The sequence below is a fragment of the Centruroides vittatus genome, unplaced genomic scaffold (assembly GCF_030686945.1).
Source record: "Centruroides vittatus isolate TY-2023 unplaced genomic scaffold, ASM3068694v2 contig_990, whole genome shotgun sequence".
Classification (NCBI taxonomy): Eukaryota; Metazoa; Arthropoda; class Arachnida; order Scorpiones; family Buthidae; genus Centruroides; species Centruroides vittatus.
In genome coordinates, this window is record NW_027122659.1 from 792,236 (window position 1) to 813,169 (window position 20,934).

Sequence of the window (20,934 nt, forward strand, 5' to 3'; positions counted from 1 at the left end):
GAGTTGTTTTCATCATTTTTTTAAAATATTCCGAAATAAATATTTACTTATCAATTTCTATTTATACTTCTGCCAACAAAATCAGTTTGTGTTACTCAATTTGTTTATTAATTATGTTAGGTCTGTACGTAATAAAATAAATGACCTTTAATTTTTACTATTTTATAAAACGTACTAAAATTAAAGGTTGGAATCGAATTTTCGACTCCATTTCCCTAAATACGCACTATAGACCTATATTTAAACTATAATTAGAATGTAATGCGTAATATTGAATCCTGTTTATGCAATTTTTCTGCTTTGAAAATATCTTTCTGTGTCGTGATATATTTTTTAATTGATAACAATGATAGATTTAATGAAAATAAATTATATATTTTATTTATATTCATCGGTCGATGGAAATTAAATTTAACATGCGGTAATTTATTCGTAAATTTACATTTTTTAAAACACTTTCCCTGCCGAATTTGTTTTTAATTTGAGGATATTTGTTTTAAAATCAATTAACGATGTTGATTTTAATGCGCATCGCTAATACAGTGTTATGTGTCATACGTCGTTCTTGTATTTTTGACGATTTATCAATGAAAATTTGATGGTAAATTCGACGGTAAATGAAATTATTTAAATATGCACGACCTAAATTCTGAAACTAATTAAAATTCGAATCATATTTTATCAAATAGTACGAATTGAATCGACTTTCGGTTACGTTCTGATAACTAAAATGATCCGTAATTGTTTTCTCTGTTCTACATAAATTCGTTTGAAAAACTGTAAAAATAATTTCAATTTATCGAACTATATATATTTAGATAAGTATTTAAAATCTCTATCTTATAAAAGAAAAAAGTTTAAATATCGACCGCCTTATATCACGTGATTTATGTATAAAATTTGTCGTGTGACGTCATTGAATTAAATGTAGTTAATTTAATAAGATGGTTATTAGGCTTGTGCTTTATACTATCGATTCTATCTCGTTAACAAAATTATAAAAATTAAATAAGAGATAATTCAAATTGCACTAAATGTAAAAACAACTATTTTTGGAAACATTATTTCTGTGACGTCACAGTGACATCACAATGTAGTGAACTGTCAAAATGGAGGTTACAGATGACGCGTTTACTCTCAACCCAGCGCATTTGTATACATTATAAAAGCACAAACGTAAGAGGCGAAGAGTTATTTCGTAAAGTTTTGTATTCTCTTAGAAATAATAAGAGGGAAAAACGGTGTGGCGAAGTAAATAAGGATTATTGGATACGCGTTGACGTCATCCTCGGGTGATCTGCCAGCGAGACTTGACCAGCTGTTGTTTTGTGTTGGCCTTGTCCTGTTCCCGAGTGCCATCGAAGATACTTTCGAGCAAAATACAGTTCAAAGATAGAAAGAAACCATGTCTTCTCCCAGTGCTGGTAAAAGGAGAATGGATACTGACGTTATTAAGCTGTATCCTTTTAATTTACTTATCGTTTCTACTTAACTAATAGCCGTATTTTATCTCGACACAAAACAAAGATTGGAGTTTTTTTATAAGTCAAGATGTCGACTTACCCATATGAATTCGAAAAATGATTGTAGGATGATGATTATGGAAGCATTTTCCGTGTTGCTATGCAGCAGCAGATGTCCTTAAGGAGACAATGCTGTTGTGCGTCACGACTATTTGTGACATTGAATGGTGCGAGGGGGATATGCTAGGGGTTCCCGGGACCAAACCCCCAATGTCACTTTATATACATAAACCGAAATCCCACTGTGTTTTAGTTCCGAGCATTTTTCATACTTGTGACTCATTTACGCTTTTGGAGGAAATTCGGCTTGCAACGTTTAAAATAGCATTCATTCGTGTTTTTGTTGATATCGTTTGCCGTTTAAAAATCCTACCGAACTATTTCTCCAATGCGTTTCTTTTTAACATTAATGCCTTTAAATGGCCAACTTCTAATAACACCACTACTGATGCACACAAAATTTGCTCATTGCATAATTTACAGTTTATTCTTTCTATTCCTAATTTAACACCTATATAAAATACTCTTATATTAATGTTAAACTAGTTTTATAAGTAATTTGATTAAAAATTAGTCATTAAATTTAAAATCTTCAAATTTCTTTTTATATTGTTTGTTCTGGAATTATTGACTTCTCCCTTATCTGTCATAATTTATAGATTAGTTTTAAACTTGTTTTTTTACTTAACCTGTGAATTTTCTTTTGTGTAAATTTAGTAACAGTAATAGTTATTATTGTAAATGCTTCTTAGAATTTTTCTATATAGTTATTTTTGAGATTTTAATATCTGCAATTAGGTGTGTAAATTATGTGCAGTAAACATTGCATATAAATCTTAAGATGTGTATATTAATTCTGTTGTCTTGAAATTTTATTGATTTAGAAAAATATTTTAGAATTGCTATATAATAGTTTGTTTAAAAAAAAACAATGCTAATGTTCATTCTTTCATAATAGATTTTCAAATATTAGTTTTAACAATGTATGTTATAGTCCAATGATTTAAAAGTGGTTTTTTTTCAATTAGATTTTTGAGTAATTGTTTATTTTTGACAAATTTTAATATTTAATAGAACAAATTTTTATATATCACTTGATTTTTGTTGTTTTATATCTAGTTAAGTACTGATTTTTTGCATGTCCAAATTAATTGTAATGAAAATATTAAAAATGAATATCTAATACTTTATCATATATATAAAGTTTTAATATAGTTTATGCATAAGATATACCTAATTAATGTTTTATTTTTGTGATTAAGGTTGCAATTATTTAGTGTTATGATCATATATGCAGTTTGAGTAAAATGACTGCAAAACTTATGCAAAAGTATAAACTGAATCCTAAAATATGTGAGAATTTAGTTTAATAGAATTTTAGCATTATATGCTTTTTAATCTAAAGTAAATACTACTATTATGGGATATTGTGATACCAAAATTTTCTTTTATACTGTTAAAATAGTCTTTTGCTAGCTATATTGATAAATACAGAAATACAAAAAGTAGTAATAATCAAATCTGTGTAATTTGTTTTCAAACCATGTTTCAAAACTTAGAAAGTAAGAATTCCTATTTAACTGTCTTATTTATTGTCGGCAAATTATCTTTATAGTTAAGTCTATTTCAAACTGATATAAATTAAACTTATAAAGCAATGGAATTTATCGAGAGTGATTTTATTTTATAATTGTACTAGATTAATATTTACCTCCTTTTGTTTTAAGTAAATTCAGTTTTTATTCATTGTATCTGTATTAAATGAATGTAAAAATTTGATATTTTGTTCTGATGTTAGAGTTTAGATTAAATTAATAAATAATTAATTGATTACAGTGAAATATACAGATTATTTCAAAAAATTTTGAACTGATTGATTCAAAGTCAAATGATGCAGAATGTTAATTTTCTGGAATTCTGTCATCTGCTGATGAAGCAGCTATATTTCTCATTTATTATGATATATGTCTATATTCTGAACAGAATATGTATATACAATTAAATTATTTAAATATCTTGCAGTCATAATTAGGTGTAAAAAATTAATGATAGACTAAACTGACTGTAAGGCTAATTTTCTTAGGCTAAGAAAGCTATTTAAAATGAGTCTTGAAAACATGAATTTAATGAGATGATTGAAAGGATGGAGAGCTGAAATAATTTAATCTTTATTAAGAAATTGAGAGAGACTAGATAAAATGACTTATACTAAAAAGAAACTTAGATGATCACTGCACTATTTATTTTAAATTACGAAATAAATTGTCCATGGATAAGATTTTCTCCTATAGATCAACAAAATTGTCCCCAAAAAAAAAAATTATAAAATTATGTAAGAAACAAAGGTAATTGTTTAAACATTAAGTTTGGTATAGCATATTTTTACAAAGTTTCTTATATTCCATGTAATCATTGTGAAACACATGTTCCATCTCTATTTTACTGTGGCAAAAAGAAATTATCTATGGGTTATGCTTAAGTGATAATGAGAGACCAATACTCGTGTATTAATGTCTCATTATCACTTAAATTATAACCCTTAGTAGTAAATGTAATTCTAAAAGGACACTTATTTTAAACAATAATTTATATCTAGCCATAAGAGTATATAGATTTAAAAGGTAAATTATTGAAAGCATCTAATTCTTTTACTTAATGTAAGGAAATTGAAAATAGCCATGGCAACATTTGGCTGGTGAATGATAAATGACAAAATTCACTTATGTAAGATATGTTGTCAACTCCTGAGAAATTTTAATTTATGGAACACTCTGGACCAGATTTGTAAGCAGTAATCTATAAAGCAATTGAAAATTTGCAAAGATATAGATTATATCAGCAATTCTCAACCTTTTTAGCTCCGCGACCCCCAAATAGTAAATATAAATAAAATTAATATTTCGCAACCCCCACCCACCCCACCCAAAGGAATAATAACAGTAAGCCTTACTATTACTAATCTAATTTTGACTGTAATTATAAATGTAAATTTTTTTAAAATATTATATAATCACATTGCACTAATTTTATACATTAAGAAAATACCGACAGTATAAAAAAATGTAATACAACTATTCCTATTATTTTATGTTACTGCATTTATAGCGACGGGTATGAACATGCATGTATGATGTGTACATACAGGAGCAATTTACAAGTGCCAACTTGATGTGTATGTGCTCTTTGTAATTTGATCTACGTATGGAGAAAATTTTAAATGAAAAACAAATGCAACCATCACATTAATTTTTCTTTACATGTGTACTTATTGTAAGTAAAACGTTTATAAGTTTATAATAAATGATTTCATTGTCTCGTGACCACCCTTTAATATCACCGCACCCCCTTGGGGGTCACGACCCCCAGGTTGAGAAATGCTGGATTAGATGAAATAGTGTGGAAAAATTTTCACAAAACACTGCAGTAGATTGATTGATCTTATCAATATGATGATTAATTGATAAATTGTCATCAAAAATAATCCCAAGATCGTTAACAGATTGAGCATATTGTAAAGGTTTATCATCAATGAAAGCAGGCAAATAAGTCATGAAGGAGTGGGGGGGAAAACTATGGCAGGAGAAAAACTGGTTCTGAAGGAACTAAAAAAAATTGTACAAGAGAACCCATTTAATCTTCTATTTGGTAGTTTTTAATGTGATTTCTTCTACAGTTTAAGTAAATTGTTTACTAAATTCATTTGATTTATGCTTAATGATTGCTTAAACAGTAAAGTAAGTTTCTACAAGAACCTAAGTTCTTGGAAATAACTTTAGTATTGTGTAATCCAATTTCCTGACTTCTTACCAAATAAAATGCATTAACGAGATATAACTGTTGCCATATGATGATGATCAGGGTCATTGAAAAATTTGATTATTTTTTTAACTTGTAATTAGTAAAAAAGGTTTACTGATGCTACTGAACATTTCTTAATTTTATGTAAAAGCTTAAGATAGTTTGAATTCATAACTGAAGGGGTTAATTAAAGAGTAACATTCATTTTTTAATTACTTTATTATTTTTTTTAAATTTTATTATTATGAATCAAATAATAATTATTTGATTAGTAATTACTCAAGCTAATTTCTTATGATTTATTATTTGTTATAGTAAATTTTAAATTTTTCACTTAAATATGAAATAAACCTTTTAAAAGTTATAATAATTTTATCTTTGTAAAACATTAGTGTCTGTGCTTTTCATATTGAAATTTAATATATGCTTTTTTAGCACAATCATGAAATGTTGAACATTTTTCAATAATGCATTTGAATTATTATTGGGTAGTCTCCAAGGTTTTCCTGTGGATGTTTTGAAATATCTGAAATGCTGTTTAAATTTTTTTTGGACATGTTTATAAATTTTTCAATATTAAACATGAATTCCAGTAATTCTACTTTAAGAACTTAACTAGAACATAAGACATTTGATCTGTTTAAGATAATTATTTGACAATTCATTTCTAACAATTAACTTTTATGGGTTGTTAAAGTGAAAACAATATGGCTTGTGTTGTGTATATAGACAACATTTAAACAGCAGCATCACCTGTAGATAGAATGTTTGAGAGCATACTAGAAGTGATTTGGTTTAGTTATATTAGTCAGTAGTGGTACAGATATTTGGAACATTAACAACTTCACAAATGTGCTAAATTTTATAAATCACACATTCAAATTGGCTCAATAAGCAGTTATCCTTTCCATTGTCAAATGCTTCCTTTCATCCCTTCCATTGGCTAACAGTTACTGAAATTTATTGTTACAATCAGGCTATTTATGGTGATTGTTTTCCAGCTTTCCATATATTGTTAGTAGTGAAAATTTTGAGAGGAACATGTAATCCTAATGAACACATCTAGACTCAGATACACAGTGTGGGCAAATCAGATTCAGCACTAATGCTATTGTTAATACTGAAATTTAAGGAAACCAAAGGATCAAATTTGAAAATTGATGAGTTAAACATTGTCATGAGAACAATTCAACCATCATCTACAGTAATGGATTGAGGATTTTTGAAATCCTGTGTAAGAAACTGACCAACTAGTCAAACAACCAACAATTGGTATCGAATTAGTCTGTCATCCTGGTGGGCTGAGTATGAACCTATTGGGAACCCACTATGAACCATCTTCAAGGCTGGTTTATCTAATGACTATTAGACTTTTTTCCACCCAAAATTAAGATTTGTCATCACTTTAGATGTTTATGCACTATGCAAGAATAATTTGAGTCATTGTGACTTGGAACATGTATAAGAGCACTTGTTTCTCTTGAGAGTAGTAAGAGTGTGATCTAACATGCGATTCTGGTTGTCATTGATTAATTTGACAATGTGACAACAAACAAATCTTAGATTTTCTGTAATGTTTTTGACTTGTTGAACGAAGGAAACCAATAAGTTTTATTCAAATGAGAGAATCTAAGCATATACAGTTTTCAGTATTGGTAGTAATATTGTGTAACCAGTCTTTATGCACATTGTTTTTAAGCAATGTTATTACTGAAGTGCTTGGAAAAATTGGAGGGAATGAGACTCCCAATGATTCATGTGGAACACTAGACTTGTGAGTAGGATAATCTCTTCCAACAATTCCTTCAGACTGATAGTATTAACAATTGTTGTTGAAAGTATCTTCCAAAAGAAAACTCTAGTAAATCCTTACTCTTATGCAGACTAAAAACCATTTTACTGATGAAGATCGAATTAGTCTGTATACGAGTAAGGACTTTCTGGAGTTTTATTTTAGAAGATACTTTAAAGAATTTTTAATAGGGATTACCCTAATGGATTGTAAAGACTTTCCTCACAATTGATGCAGGTGACCTTTGGGTCTTTCTAAACAGAAAATATACAAAATGCTTTGTCACACCTTGTGGCAACATGACGTAACTAACATTGACAGTTGGAAAGGCAGTAGAGGACTGGAGGGTGAAAAATACAAGTAAGGGAATGGTAGATTAGACAGATAAAGTAAATGCATATACTTTTATTGAACTTTTTTATTTTAGCAAAAATTAAGTCATAAAGGACATAACTAGGATCTACAGCAGTGAGGTGAAGATGGCTTTAGCTTTTTCTGAAGATGAGTCAAAATTGAGTTTTAAAGTTTAGTAGCTTCAAATTGTAAATATTTCAACAATTTTTTAAAAAAATAACAAAAAACAAAAAATGCTTACAGAAGTTTTAACATTTAAATCTATATCAGAAAAATAATATATTTTTTTTAAGTAAAAAGAAAATGTGGTGATAGAATCAAATATTTTGTTTAATGGGAAATCTGCTGCTGTTTGTTTGATATAATTTTTCTCTGGGAATCATAATCAGTAGTCTTTGACATTTTAATGACATTCTAATTTAATTCTTAAACATTCACTGCAGATACTTTTTAATCATTGTATGAGTCAGATTTGCCATCATTGGCATAGTTTACCAAATTGGGGACTCTTGTAATTGTGGTTACTTTGCACATGCACTGTCTGTACATATCGTAATCTGCCACATATTATCTAGAAATGTCTGCTGTAAAGATTTGTGTTGTATGGATGCACAAGTACTATACTCTTGTTGGTACAATCCTTTCAGCCATTTGGTTGTTTCTACAGAATCTGTCAATATTATGAAGGGGAGACTAATTCCTAAAGTGTATTGTCACTGGCGATAAAACATGAGTGTATATCAGTTATCAGTCTGTGCGCTACCATTTTGCGTAAGTCTGTATCAGCTAACAGTGGAAGCATTCTGTGTTGTCTCAGCAGCAGAAATTTTAAGACTATCACCAGCAGAGGCACTCACGCATTGGGGTCAGTGTCCCCTTTTTATCTTGGTTTCCCTTTTACTAATCCTGAAGGGGAGCCCAAACAACAGAAAATTTGCAACTTCTAGCCTGTTCTGCAAATATAAAAGAAACTAATGAATGATATTTGTCCATTGACTCAAGCAACTTTGTTGTATGTTGACCAAAACCCCATTCCTTGTTTTCAAGGCCAAGTTAGCCCTAAGTGAAATCGGTAGCATCTTTTGGGAGCATTGATCCAATGTTGAATCTGAAGCTCCTTGCATAATGTAAGACACCCTTCTTTATAGCTTGTGCCGTCCCTTTTTCATAGTCTGCAAGTACCGCTGATCATCAGTGTTGGTAAAATGACGATTTCTTTGTTGATGGATTGGTTGGCAAAAGGTCACTGAATTCAATAAGATACAGTTTAATGGTGAGGAAGTTACAATTTGTTATCAAGCCAAATGACTGGATCTCCTAACAAGGAGTTTGATTATTGCACAATAATGCCTGGCCACATACATCAGTCATCATTGAAATTTTGTGGCAGTTTTAGTGGGGGATTTTTCTATCCCTTTATAACAAAGATCTCTTTGACTTTCATTTTTTTTTGATAAGGAAGAAAGGCTGCATCAGAAGAGGCAATGCAGGTAATCATGAATTGGTTTGACCAACAACTGCAATCCTTTTTTTCAGAGTGGTATTTATTACCTCATCAACAAATGAGACAAATCTCTAAATTCTTAAGATGGATTTTTCTGACTAAGTAATTGTTAAAATGTTTCAGCATATCACTTATTTGAACAACAAAAATATTTGGAAGTTGTGGGATTACAAAATGAACAATGCATGTAAAAATAAATAAGATACATTTTTTCAGTCTGTCAGTTTAACAAAATTGAATTTATTTCCATGGTATGCTGCCTTTTAAATTATTATTTTCACATGTTTCAAAATATTCTGGAAGTCCTCAGTTATAAATTAATAGAGCTTGTTCTGAATTTTTGTGTGAATTTCGTTTAGTTAAATTGGTCTTTCATCCTCCATCATACAGTTACTGCCTTAATTGATTCCAAAACTGATTAGTCTCAGTTGGGGGTACATTATGCACATTTACACAAAGCATGCACTATCTCCCATCTTAGTTAAATGCAGCAGTTGTATTGAGCTTAGTGGGACATTGTTGGCAAAGTATGGTACACAATCTCCATTTGGATAGTGCTTAAAGAATGAAGACTAAATTTTTATGTATATTTATACTTTTGTGTTAATGCAAAGTTTAGGTGGATTTATGGAGGTCCAAGACCTCCCCATGAAGGCTTATGGCTATTCACACCAAATTGTTTGAATTTCACTTCTGGTATGATGTCTTTTCCTTTTTAATTATATAAACTATTACTACTTGCACATTCAGAACTATCCATTGTAAAGTAGTTATGTGATTTTTGACATCCAGGTTTTTGGGCTAGAGCTTTTTCATCTGTTACCAAAGTAATGTTGTTTATTTTGTATATTTGGGTATAGAAATCCTCTATCTAATATTTCCTTTTTTTTAATATTTTATGAACATGATAGATTTTTGAACTTTTGACCTAGTTTAGAGACTCCCACCTTGCAGTGGCATCAGTTAATTGTTTCCCTTCCTCTTCATTTTGTTTTCAAATTTCAAATGTACAGAATGTGTTAAATTTTAGAAATGTTTCTTTTGGACCTTAAAAGTCAGTTTGAGAAGACTGTTATTAAATTTTTTAAACTTACTGGGGTGAGTAAATAAACGATCACCAACAAAACCTTTTTAACCAGTAATTGAACTTTAACGTAGTTTCCGAATGTTTTCAGCCTTCAGCAAGGTCTGCCTCAGGTGTTTAACTGTCTTCTAAAAATTGGATGGTTAGAACGATGATGCTCAACTTTAAACTTTGAATGCATCAAATTCGTGTGGTTGATTGACTTCGTTCAAATTTCTCATATAGGTACTTCCATGCATACGCCATCGTCTCGCAGTCTTTAAAGTTAAGTTTCTTTTCAAGTTGGCTTTATAAATTTTCCAAGATTCCAGGTTACAAATGTAGTCTGTTTGAAAGGCTTGCTTAGTTAGTCTGGTGTTCTGGAGGTCAGCATGTACTTCTGGGTCGGAGGCGTACATTGACAGGGCAGTGGTATGTATGTTGTTCGCAAGGTTATATTGATGTTCATGTATACTTTTACATATTGAACGAATGGTTGAGATGATATTTACTAAGTCCCTTTGGAATCTATCATCCCTAAGAGGAATAGAAGACTGTTATTAGTCATGCAAGCTATGTCTGCTAAAGTTTACAAAAAGCTAGTGCTAGCCCTAACCAGGGCTAGAGCTGAGTTTAAATTCTTGTTGGAATGCTGTAAGAACAATGTTGTTCCTATGTTGATTCATCGGATACCTCTCCCCAAGGGTTGCAAATCAGTTTTAACAAAGCTTGGGGTTTTATGTTTAAGAAAGGCCATTAGATCAAGGAAGGATATCTATTCTAACCTGGATAAATTAATAAAGTAGAGAATCAAATTTTCAAACAGAACCTGGCCGCACTTGATGAGGGGAATAGAAGGGTTAACTATTTTCATGAAATTCTTGAACCCAACGTGGAGAAAAGGTACCGGAAAAAATTAAATTGGATTTTGATTAAGCAAAACCTTTCAAGGATGTTTTGCACGTCATACAGTTAATTTGCTGGGACAACATTTTGCCCCCTTCGCATCGTACAATAGGTCTTACCTAAGTTCTTAGCAAGCATCATTTACAAAAGATATGTGGATGACCTATTTATTGTATGAAAGACTAAGCCAAATGAGTTTTTAACATGCATGAACAACAACTCTTATAGTCTCACTCTTAAGCTTAATCAAATTAGTAACTGTAACACTCATTTCTTAGATGTCAACATGAATCTCAATAAGGGCAGGGTGGAAATGAGCATTTATTACAAATTGGGCCACACACCCGCTATTCATCTCTACAAACTCATCGGACCCCTTTTTGTATAAAATTGCTGCATTCCGTGCCCTAATCAATGGGTTTTCACTCATCACACCAATAGGTATGACACTCTACTGGAGCTACAGTGTATAGAAGATGTAGCAGTTGAACACTGTTACAGAAACAGCATGGTGCGTAGTTTAGTCCGTGCCTACGCCAACCAACTCTCTGCAAACAACATAACCAACACCCAGTATACTTCTAACAAAGGCCAACAATGCATTACAGGCTCCAGGTGCAGCATTGTTCAGTTCAATCAACATTTGAACTTCATATACAAAGATATTGCAGACAAGACCAGTACAGAAATTGCATACAGGAGATCCAGTACAATTCACAAGCTGCTATGCAAAAGATAAATAGATCAAAGCAGAGCACCAGGGGTGTACTCTATTCCTCTTAGAGATGATAGATTCCAAAGAGACTTATATATATTGGCTCAACCATTCATTCAATACGTAAAAGGGTACGCGAATGACATGCATACTACTGCACTGTCAATGTAAGCATCCGACCCAGAAGTACATGTTGACCTCCAGAACACCAGACTAATTAAGCAAGCCTTTCAAACAGACCACATTCATAACCTGGAATCTTGGGAAATTTATAAAGCCAACTTGGAAGGAAACTGTTAACTTTAAAGACTGCAAGATGGTGGTGCATACGTGGAAGTACCTATATGCAAAATTCGAACGAAGTTAATCAACCGCATGAATTTGATGCATTCAAAGTTTAAAGTTGAGCATCATCGTTCTAATGTTCCAATTTTTTAGAAATCAGTTTTTAGTTAAACACCTGAGGCAGGCCTTGGTGAAAGCCGAAAACATTCAGAAACTATGTTAAAGTTCAATTAATGGTTAAAATGGGTTTGTTGGTGATTTGTTTTAAAAAAATTAAATTTAGAACTGAATAATCAACTTGTGCAACAAAAAATCTGATTGTTCAATTTTTTTCATGTGTGTGTATGCAGGAAAAAATAGTTATTCTGGATTTTTAGGCTAATGTTAGGTAAGTGTCAAAACAGATACTGTTTTTTTTATTCAGACGTGAAAATTCAAGTTTGTGAAGTCTGTTGTCAGACTAGTGCTGTATTCCATGGAGTATGTTAGTAGTCAATTTTACTTCAGACATGGATCTCAAAGATTGAGATGTGCTGTATTTTTTTCATTATATACCAGAAGTATTTAAGAAGAACAAAGATGTATGCAATATTAGGTACATCTTTTGATTGTGACCAGCCTGCCTTTTTCTTACTTCTGTCTTTATAAAGTTTACATGAAGTGTCCCATGATTCCAGCAATCACTAATTTGTGTGATCATTTTACTTATATCAATGTCCATTTTTTTTAAATGCACAGGTACAGTACACTCTGATAGGAACAACAGTGACCTATCATTTTCTCAACAATGTTACAACATATGTTGTTTTTCACACTTGTCTGATGACTTAGGTGTTGAGAGTATCTCCTGACTCACACTGGTCTGTCATGAGAGTACAGACGATCCAGCAGGCCATCTGTGCAGTACCAGTATCATTTTTCAAATGTGTGTGTATGTGAAAAATGATGCTGCTTACATATATATTTGCACTCCCTTAGTTTACATGCATATGCATGTATTCATATGTAAATCACCACAGCCTTATATTTAACATATTCTTAGAATCTGTATTAAATTTAAAAAAATGATTTGAATTTGTGATGACTATTGTTAATCAATTTAGTCTAGTCAAACATTATATCTTTTCATTATTTGCTTTTTCTTTGTAACTTAAGTTAAAATTATCCCAAATTATTCTGGTTTTTGTGTTTTACGTAAGTATAGTTGAGTCTTTAGTAATTCTTACAATAGATTGTTTTATAAACATATTGAGGCTTCTCAGGAATATATTGCCTAATACAGCCATTTCTCACTTAATGACCTACCTGTTTAACAACTGTTCAGACTGGCCCTTCACACGATGAATCCCCTTTCTTATTTAATCTTAGTTTAGTTCCCATAGTTGGCCAGTATTCACTATATGAAACATTCACAATCTCCAAGACTACATATTTCATGTATAAATTTGTATATTATTGTGCATTTGAAGAATTTGACAACTAAAATATTAATCTGGACGTCTTTTTTAATCTGTTTTTGGTACATTTTTACAATTTTTGTTGATTTGTATTTTGTTTTGTAATATGTAAGAGATATAAATTAAAACAAAGTTTCAATCTGTAGTTTTTTAGCTCTTTAATCCTTTATTTATTCTGGATAAAATCTCCTCATTCAATGATCTAGTCATAGGAACAGAACCCAGTTATTCAGGAGTGCCTGTATATAACCTATTGTTACACCCATACTATATTCTGTTTGACAGATGTCAATGCTTAAAGTGTACTATTGAATAATTAAGATCATCTTAAAGATCTTAAATTATTCAATAGTACACTTTATAGATTAAAACAAGTACACTAGTACATTAAAAATTTGCCGGGACGAATTCACATTTAAGAAAAAATATAATTTCTTACAAGACTATACATTTACACGAGTCTTTATCCTTCCAGCCTTTATGCCTCTAAAAAGCGTGTGAAGGGACTGGAAGGATAAAGACTCATGTAAATGTATAGTCTTGTAAGAAATTATATTTTTTCTTAAGTACACTAGTAGATTAAAACAAAAGCCATTAAAGGGAAATGAAATTACAGCATGTTCAGGCCTAGTAGTAGTTAATAATACTTTTTTCATTAAAATTATTTAAAGAATAGATGAAGAACAAACAATAAGTATGAAAGATATGAGAGAATGTAATATTTTATCAAATTACTATTTATCAGTTTTATTAACAAGCAGTAATTACACTTTACAGGATAAATTGATATTAGAAAATTTAATAGTGCAATATTCTTAACTTTATTTTATGGTTATGAAGAATTAGTTTGTAGAAAGTGTAAGTAAATTATTAAAAAGTTTCCAATCTATAAAATTAACTGGTATTTTTTTTATCTACTGCCATAACAGGGTATTAATTGGAACAGGTTAAAAATATATGAATTTTTTAGTCAGTGTCATAAAACTTCTAAAACGTTTGATTTTATATAAACAATATAAAAATTTTTATATAAAGAATGGCTTTTCTTTGTGATATGATCATTGATTACATTTTGATTTCTATAAGCAAAATTAGCTACCCACATTCTGTATGCTGTGTACAAAGATTACATCTGATTTTTAAATTAATACTAATCCAGAAAGAATACTCTAGTAAAAATATCATTTTCAAATTATTTGGATGTGTCTTGGACAGATTCAAATGACCAGATGATATGAGATTGATATCACTTATCAATTGATAAAAGGATTATAATGATCAAATGACATAAGTTTATCAATTAATGAAATGTCATTTATAAAATAGTTCTTTTGGTCAATTCTATCTGTTATCAAATACAACATTATAAACTAAGTAAATCAATTTAATTTATTTGAAATGTGAAATAATTAAAATTAGCAATTACTGTGACATTGTCACAATGTTGGGCTGTAATTTTTAATCATATTTTAATTTTTAAAAATCACATGATATTCTGGTTGAGATTGGAAGTTTGTATATAATTAATCATGGCTTCTAGCCCTCAAGCTTTCCATCTGGTCTCGGGTTTCATCTAACTCTGTTCTCAAGATTAAAGAAAATACAAAGTAATGATTACAAAGGACTTTCCAATTGGTAAAAAATGGCATAATCTTATTTTAAACTGTTTACCACTAGCAAATGACTTCAAATGATGATATTTTTTTTATTTAGAGTAGTTTTGAAATAGTTAAATTTTGATCTGTAGTTCAGAAAACATTTTTCCATATATTTGACTGATATATTCCTGGCTAATGTTTGCTGAACATGTTTAAAGGAGCAATAAATATAAGCAGATGATTCATCTATTTGTAATTACATTGATCTAATCATTTATGATTCAAATTCTGATTAAATATCTGATTAAATACTGGATTATTAGATCCAGTAAGTTTAATTTTTAGTATGGTCATTCCTGATTACATCTTATTAAATAAAACAGCAATTATATTCATTAGCTAGTCTGGAAAAAAATTGGAAGCTTTTTTTTTAGTTTTATAATTAAATTTTATCTTTATTTATATAAGTTTTGAAAGATACCAGATTTATTTAACATGTGATTTAACATGTGATTTTAAATATTTTTTTCCTCACACTTTAAATTTCACAAAAAATAAGGTTTTATGCTTCAACGTAACATTAATAAGTTAGCTAAAGTTTTGATAAATTTCATATTTCTTATTTTTTTGTGTTGAATATAATGAATTTGAAGACCATTCAAATAAAAAACAAATTCTCACAATTTGCAGTATTTGTATAGACAATTATGCTGTCATGTAATATGTTATGCAAAAGATCAAATGCTAGCATAGTGTTTTGCAATTTCATGTTACATTGTCATATTTAAATCATTTTGTGTAAATGAATAGTAAATCTCTTGGCTACAATGAATCAAAAATCCCCAATAATTCAGATATAAAAAGTCTAGAAAATTTAAAACTTTACTCATGCAAATGTTTAAAATTTTCTAGTTTTTTCATATCCTTTTGATAAAGCATCTATTGTCAACAGTTAGTTTACATCATTCATAAGTTAATATTTTTAAATATAAGTCCAGAACCTGATTTAGATCAATTTTTTGAAAAATTACGGAAGAATTTTTTTTAGAATCGATGAATTAATTCAACTCTGAAACTGACATTTTAAGTAGGCCAATTTTTTTCATTGTTTTTTTACTTCTCCTCCTAATGATTTTTTTAAAAGAACTTTGTAAATAATACTTGAATTGGCTTACAAATTATTTTACCATACAGTTGTTAAGTTATGTTTTATAGGAAGATGATAAACTAAATGATCGCCATAATGCATCGGGCTTTGGGATGTTTATTATAGGAAGATAAACTGATTCAAAATGATTACTGTTTTTTTAACTGAACATATATTTTGCAAATAAGCATTTAAAAATTTTCTTAAATAGTAAAACAGTTTTTATATTTTATAATCATAACAATCATGCTGTTTTGGAGAGAGAAGAAAAGTTTAAGCAAATTTAAGTTTATATTTGACTATATCATAAGTTAAAAGTGTATTTAAAACATTCTTTTCTTACTATACATAAGCATCTTCAGTCATTCTTTAAATAGTATGAAAACTAAAGAATTGGATTTGAAGAGAACTTATTACAGAAGCTTATTTATTCAGATAGATTGTTCAAAAGTTGCAATAGATATAAACATCAACTCGTAAATCTGATTTCTAGTTAAAACCAAATGAACACCAAAACTGAATAATTTGGCAGTTGTTTCACTAGTTGCAATAGAATTGAATGTTATAAAAGGCTTTAATTTTTCAAAAAAAAACTGAAAAATTATAAAATTTTGTATATAGGTAGGAAAGTTTTAATTTTTAGTGACTGTTACAATGCATAAAGTTATATGTACAGTGCTAAAATCCTAGATTAAATGGAAAACAAAATATTTTGCTGTTACTGAAATTAAAAGTAAGTGCTGAAGTATGATAGTGTAAATTTTCATTAGACAGCTGAAAATATACTGTACCATAATGCAGATTTGGCCTACAAGAAATTTTATGATAGGAACATTGGACATTTCATATATGACACTATGTTGAATGCCCAAAAATCAAGGACTGCCTGTATATAATTTTCTTCTATGATCATACAATTATATTTAATCTAAAATTTGTAGATAAACTATGATTTCGTATATTTCAGAGAGAACTCTTAACATTAGTGATTTGTAATCCAGTTAGAATCGATTCTTCCAAGAATAAGATTTAACATTGCTTAATGAGTATAATGTATTCTGTTATAGTTCAAAATTATCATTAGGTAATTTGAATTATAATTATAATCATAATTACTACCTAAGTTTTAGGTAAATAATTTAATAAAATAATTTGTGTAACAAATTTAAATAAAATTTAAGTGGTTTTATTTAAAGTTTTTTTTTTTTTTTTTTTTTAAGCAACTTATGTAAACTACAGTTGTCTATTTAATTTTTTTTAATAAATGAAAAAAACGTTTAAATGAACTTTTAAAATTATGGTATTATCAAATACATTAAATTTTGTTTTTATCTTATTTTACTGGATCTGGCTTTTGGGGTGTTTAGCAAGATTATTTCCGAGAATTAGTTTAGAAAAATAGGCATACTTTCAGAAGCTTGAGACTAGTTCAGTGTAATGATTTGAAACTTTAAAAACTATTTCAAGATTAGTGTTACTAATATCAGTTTTTAAAAAAAGTTTGGTTTACGAGATGAGTCTGAAGAGATTGTCTTGATTATTCACTTATGCAAATTATTCATATGTTGTAAATATTGAAAAAGTTTATATAACTCATTTGGGATTACATACGTGGCTTTATATAATTTATACTTGAATTTATATAAAATTTTCCTATTTGGATTTCATTCAGTATTTTTATATTTTATTTGAATCTGATGATAAAATAGTGGTTCTGAAAAACATTTAATCCAGTAATAAATCTTGGTTTCCATAAAAATAAGAATATTCTTTTATTCTTAATTTGCTTCCATAATAATAAATTATCTGAAGAAAGGGAGAAGAATCATTATTTTTATAGACAAGAAAATTAGAAATTTCTGAAAATTGAATAGCTATGCATTTAAAGTACAGGTCTCTCTCATACAACATGGTACTTCTACAACATGGTTTGAAAATTGGGGAAATACCCCATACAACATGGTTTTCGACTTTGCTCTAACAGTTTTGGAAATCCTTTGTACAAAATTTGTTTTTAAGTGTAAACTCAGTTTTATTCAATATTTTTTTATTATTATTTAAGTAAACACACATGTTCTCAAGTTTGCCCATTGATTTTAGAATATTGAAATTTTTAATTTTTGTGCCTTTTTATCAGGTTTGCTTTAATGAAAACTGATAGTACGATTCTTTTCTTCCTTGTCCTAGCTTTTCTATAAATCAGGTGTTCTCATCATCGCTTTCAGACTTTAGCCCTTAAAATTGTCACCATGTTTTGTTTTTATAGATTAATCTTTGTATTTAGTAAAATTTAAAGTTTTAGTTAAGTGTTAAACTTTTTTAATCGTAGGTATTACATTTACATTTGTAGGTAGGTATTAAATACCTACAAATGATTACTTTATTCATAAAAATGATGAATGTGAAATACAGCGATATCTCCTATTGAAACAGTTCTCAACTTGAACAATTCTGTATTAGAACACACATTCCGGAAAAAAATTTGCTCAATATACAACTGAATCTCTAGAACAAATTTTCAATTAATATATTTTCATTTTGTCATCCATAAAAAAAATTAGAATAAAAACAAAAAAATGAAGATTTTGCTGATATTTTTGATAAAGATCAGCAAAAAAAGTTCAGAAGATGACAATACTTTGTAAAAAGAAAACCCCCTCATTGAATTAATATTAATGCATGATACAGTACTTTTAATTGCGATTGTTAGTTATCAATTGGAAATAAATTTATCTAGTAATAGTCTTTTTAATTCGAAAAATTGGCAATAGACTGCCTCACAGCTTAACAGGTTCAAACTCCTTTATTGCCTTTTTACAAATGCATTTCGGATCAGTATTATTTTCTCCGACCCCTCTTCAGTGCTTAAATTCTTCATACACTCCTTTTACACCCAGGGCCGGATTTACCAATCCAGGGGCCCTGGGCACACATTCGGTGGGGTCCCCCCTTTAAGAGTAGGCAAATTTGATGATTTAGAAAATTTACGCAAAATACTGTACTTTCAATTAGATTTGAACTAGGAAGTTGTAAATTTCATTTAAAAATAAGGTTATTGTAAACATACATATATTTTATTGTGTAAAACTAATTATTTTAATTTAACTGAAAAATACCTATGTGAAATTTTTTCCCGAAATTTTCCGATGTTTCATAGATTTTTTTCCGGGTTTGGTTTTCTCTGCCTGTTGCCCTCATGATCAGAACACACTAGGCTGTCGCGGTAATAGAAAAAAAATTGTTTAAACATAATTTTTTTTAGTTTTGTGGGGGCCCTGGGCACAGGCCCCAAATGCCCTTATGTAAATCCGGCCCTGTTTACACCTATACAGTACTTTCGGTTCTGTTCACATTGCCTTAAAAATTACGTCCAAAAAGAATTGAAAGTACTGTATAGGTATAAAAGGAGTGTATGAAGAATTTAAGCACTGAAGAGGGGTCGGAGAAAATAATACTGATCCGAAATGCATTTGTAAAAAGGCAATAAAGGAGTTTGAACCTGTTAAGCTGTGAGGCAGTCTACTGCCAATTTTTCGAATTAAAGAGACTATTACTAGATCAACATATAATACAGTTACCATAGAAAATTTAATGGCAATAAATTATTGAATGTTTTAATAAACATGTTACTATTATTTTTCATTACTAAGAGAATCTTTTGTTAACTTTTGGAACCTAGCTCCATGTTTTGTATTAGTCCTTTGTTTTGTATAGCATAGATTTGCATAACACAGCACTTATTTGGAACACAACTACTTGTGTTATGAGGGATACCTGTATTTATATCAAATCAACATTAAAATGTCTTGGTCCTGTTTTTTACAATTTTGTTCTTAAAATTTTTTTAAGAAATTAAAATGTGACGACAAATGTTTGCTCTATGACAAAGTTTCACATTTGACAAGTCACTTCCCACAACAGATCCTTCTGTGTAGGCTACTGTTGAAGCTGGAACTGTATCTTCTTGCTATAGTCGATTTCTGTTGGAACTATCCCAATCAATTTACAATGTTTTAGTTCTATTTTTCAGATATTGTTTTTAGTCTAGTTCTCAGGCTGTTTCTTGGAATGCAATACTTCAAAATTAGTTAAGATTGCCAATTCAGAGTTTGAAAACTTGATTTTGAAGCATGTAGAGAGACTAAAAGAACTGAAAACTAAGAGGATAATACCATAATTTTTTTATCAAATTTTCAAATTCTGGGAGTTTCTCCCAATTTTCTAGTTTGATTTGTTTCTCCTGCTTTTATTCAATAGTTGTCTTATAGGATGTATATTAGATTGAGAATTAAGTTGTTGAAAACCACAATACTATGAGAGGGATACAAAAGGGTTTCTGAACAATCTTTTGTCATTTTGTTTTGTAATATTCAAGATAGTCATATCAAACACATTGAATAATTTGAGCCATTTGAGATTTTTGTGTGTGTATTTTAAATTGTCATACTGTGGTACTGCTTGGTCTAATAAGTCTTTTAAAAAAATCCACAAACAAATAAATGTATTGTAAATTGTTTTGCTCTTGATATTTTTAAATAATTAAATGTTTGATACATATGCATTTTCTCATTAAACTTTTAAATCACACTATCGTATGTAAACATTTCCTCCAAATAGTCCTAATTTAATGTATTTGGATGAATGAAGCCCAACAATTCCTATACATCTGGAACTAACATAAGTGGGTTTGCCGCCTTGATTTAAGATTACCAGGTCTCTATCTACCAAAAAGTCCAGATGATCTCTAGTGGGATTATCATTGCATCCCAAATATTGTTGAGCATTTGCATCA

At 29.5% G+C, this 20,934-nt stretch overlaps 1 protein-coding gene across 1 annotated transcript in view; it reads left to right on the top strand.

The window, feature by feature from the left end:
- Positions 1-1,099: 1,099 nt before the first annotated feature.
- The window catches only part of LOC136986094 (ubiquitin-conjugating enzyme E2 H), a 55,635-nt gene continuing 35,800 nt past the window's right edge, over positions 1,100-20,934 (top strand). The window contains exon 1 of the mRNA XM_067283560.1: positions 1,100-1,458. Coding sequence (XP_067139661.1) covers positions 1,406-1,458 — 53 coding nt within the window. The 5' untranslated portion in view covers positions 1,100-1,405. The remainder of the gene's footprint in view (positions 1,459-20,934) is intronic.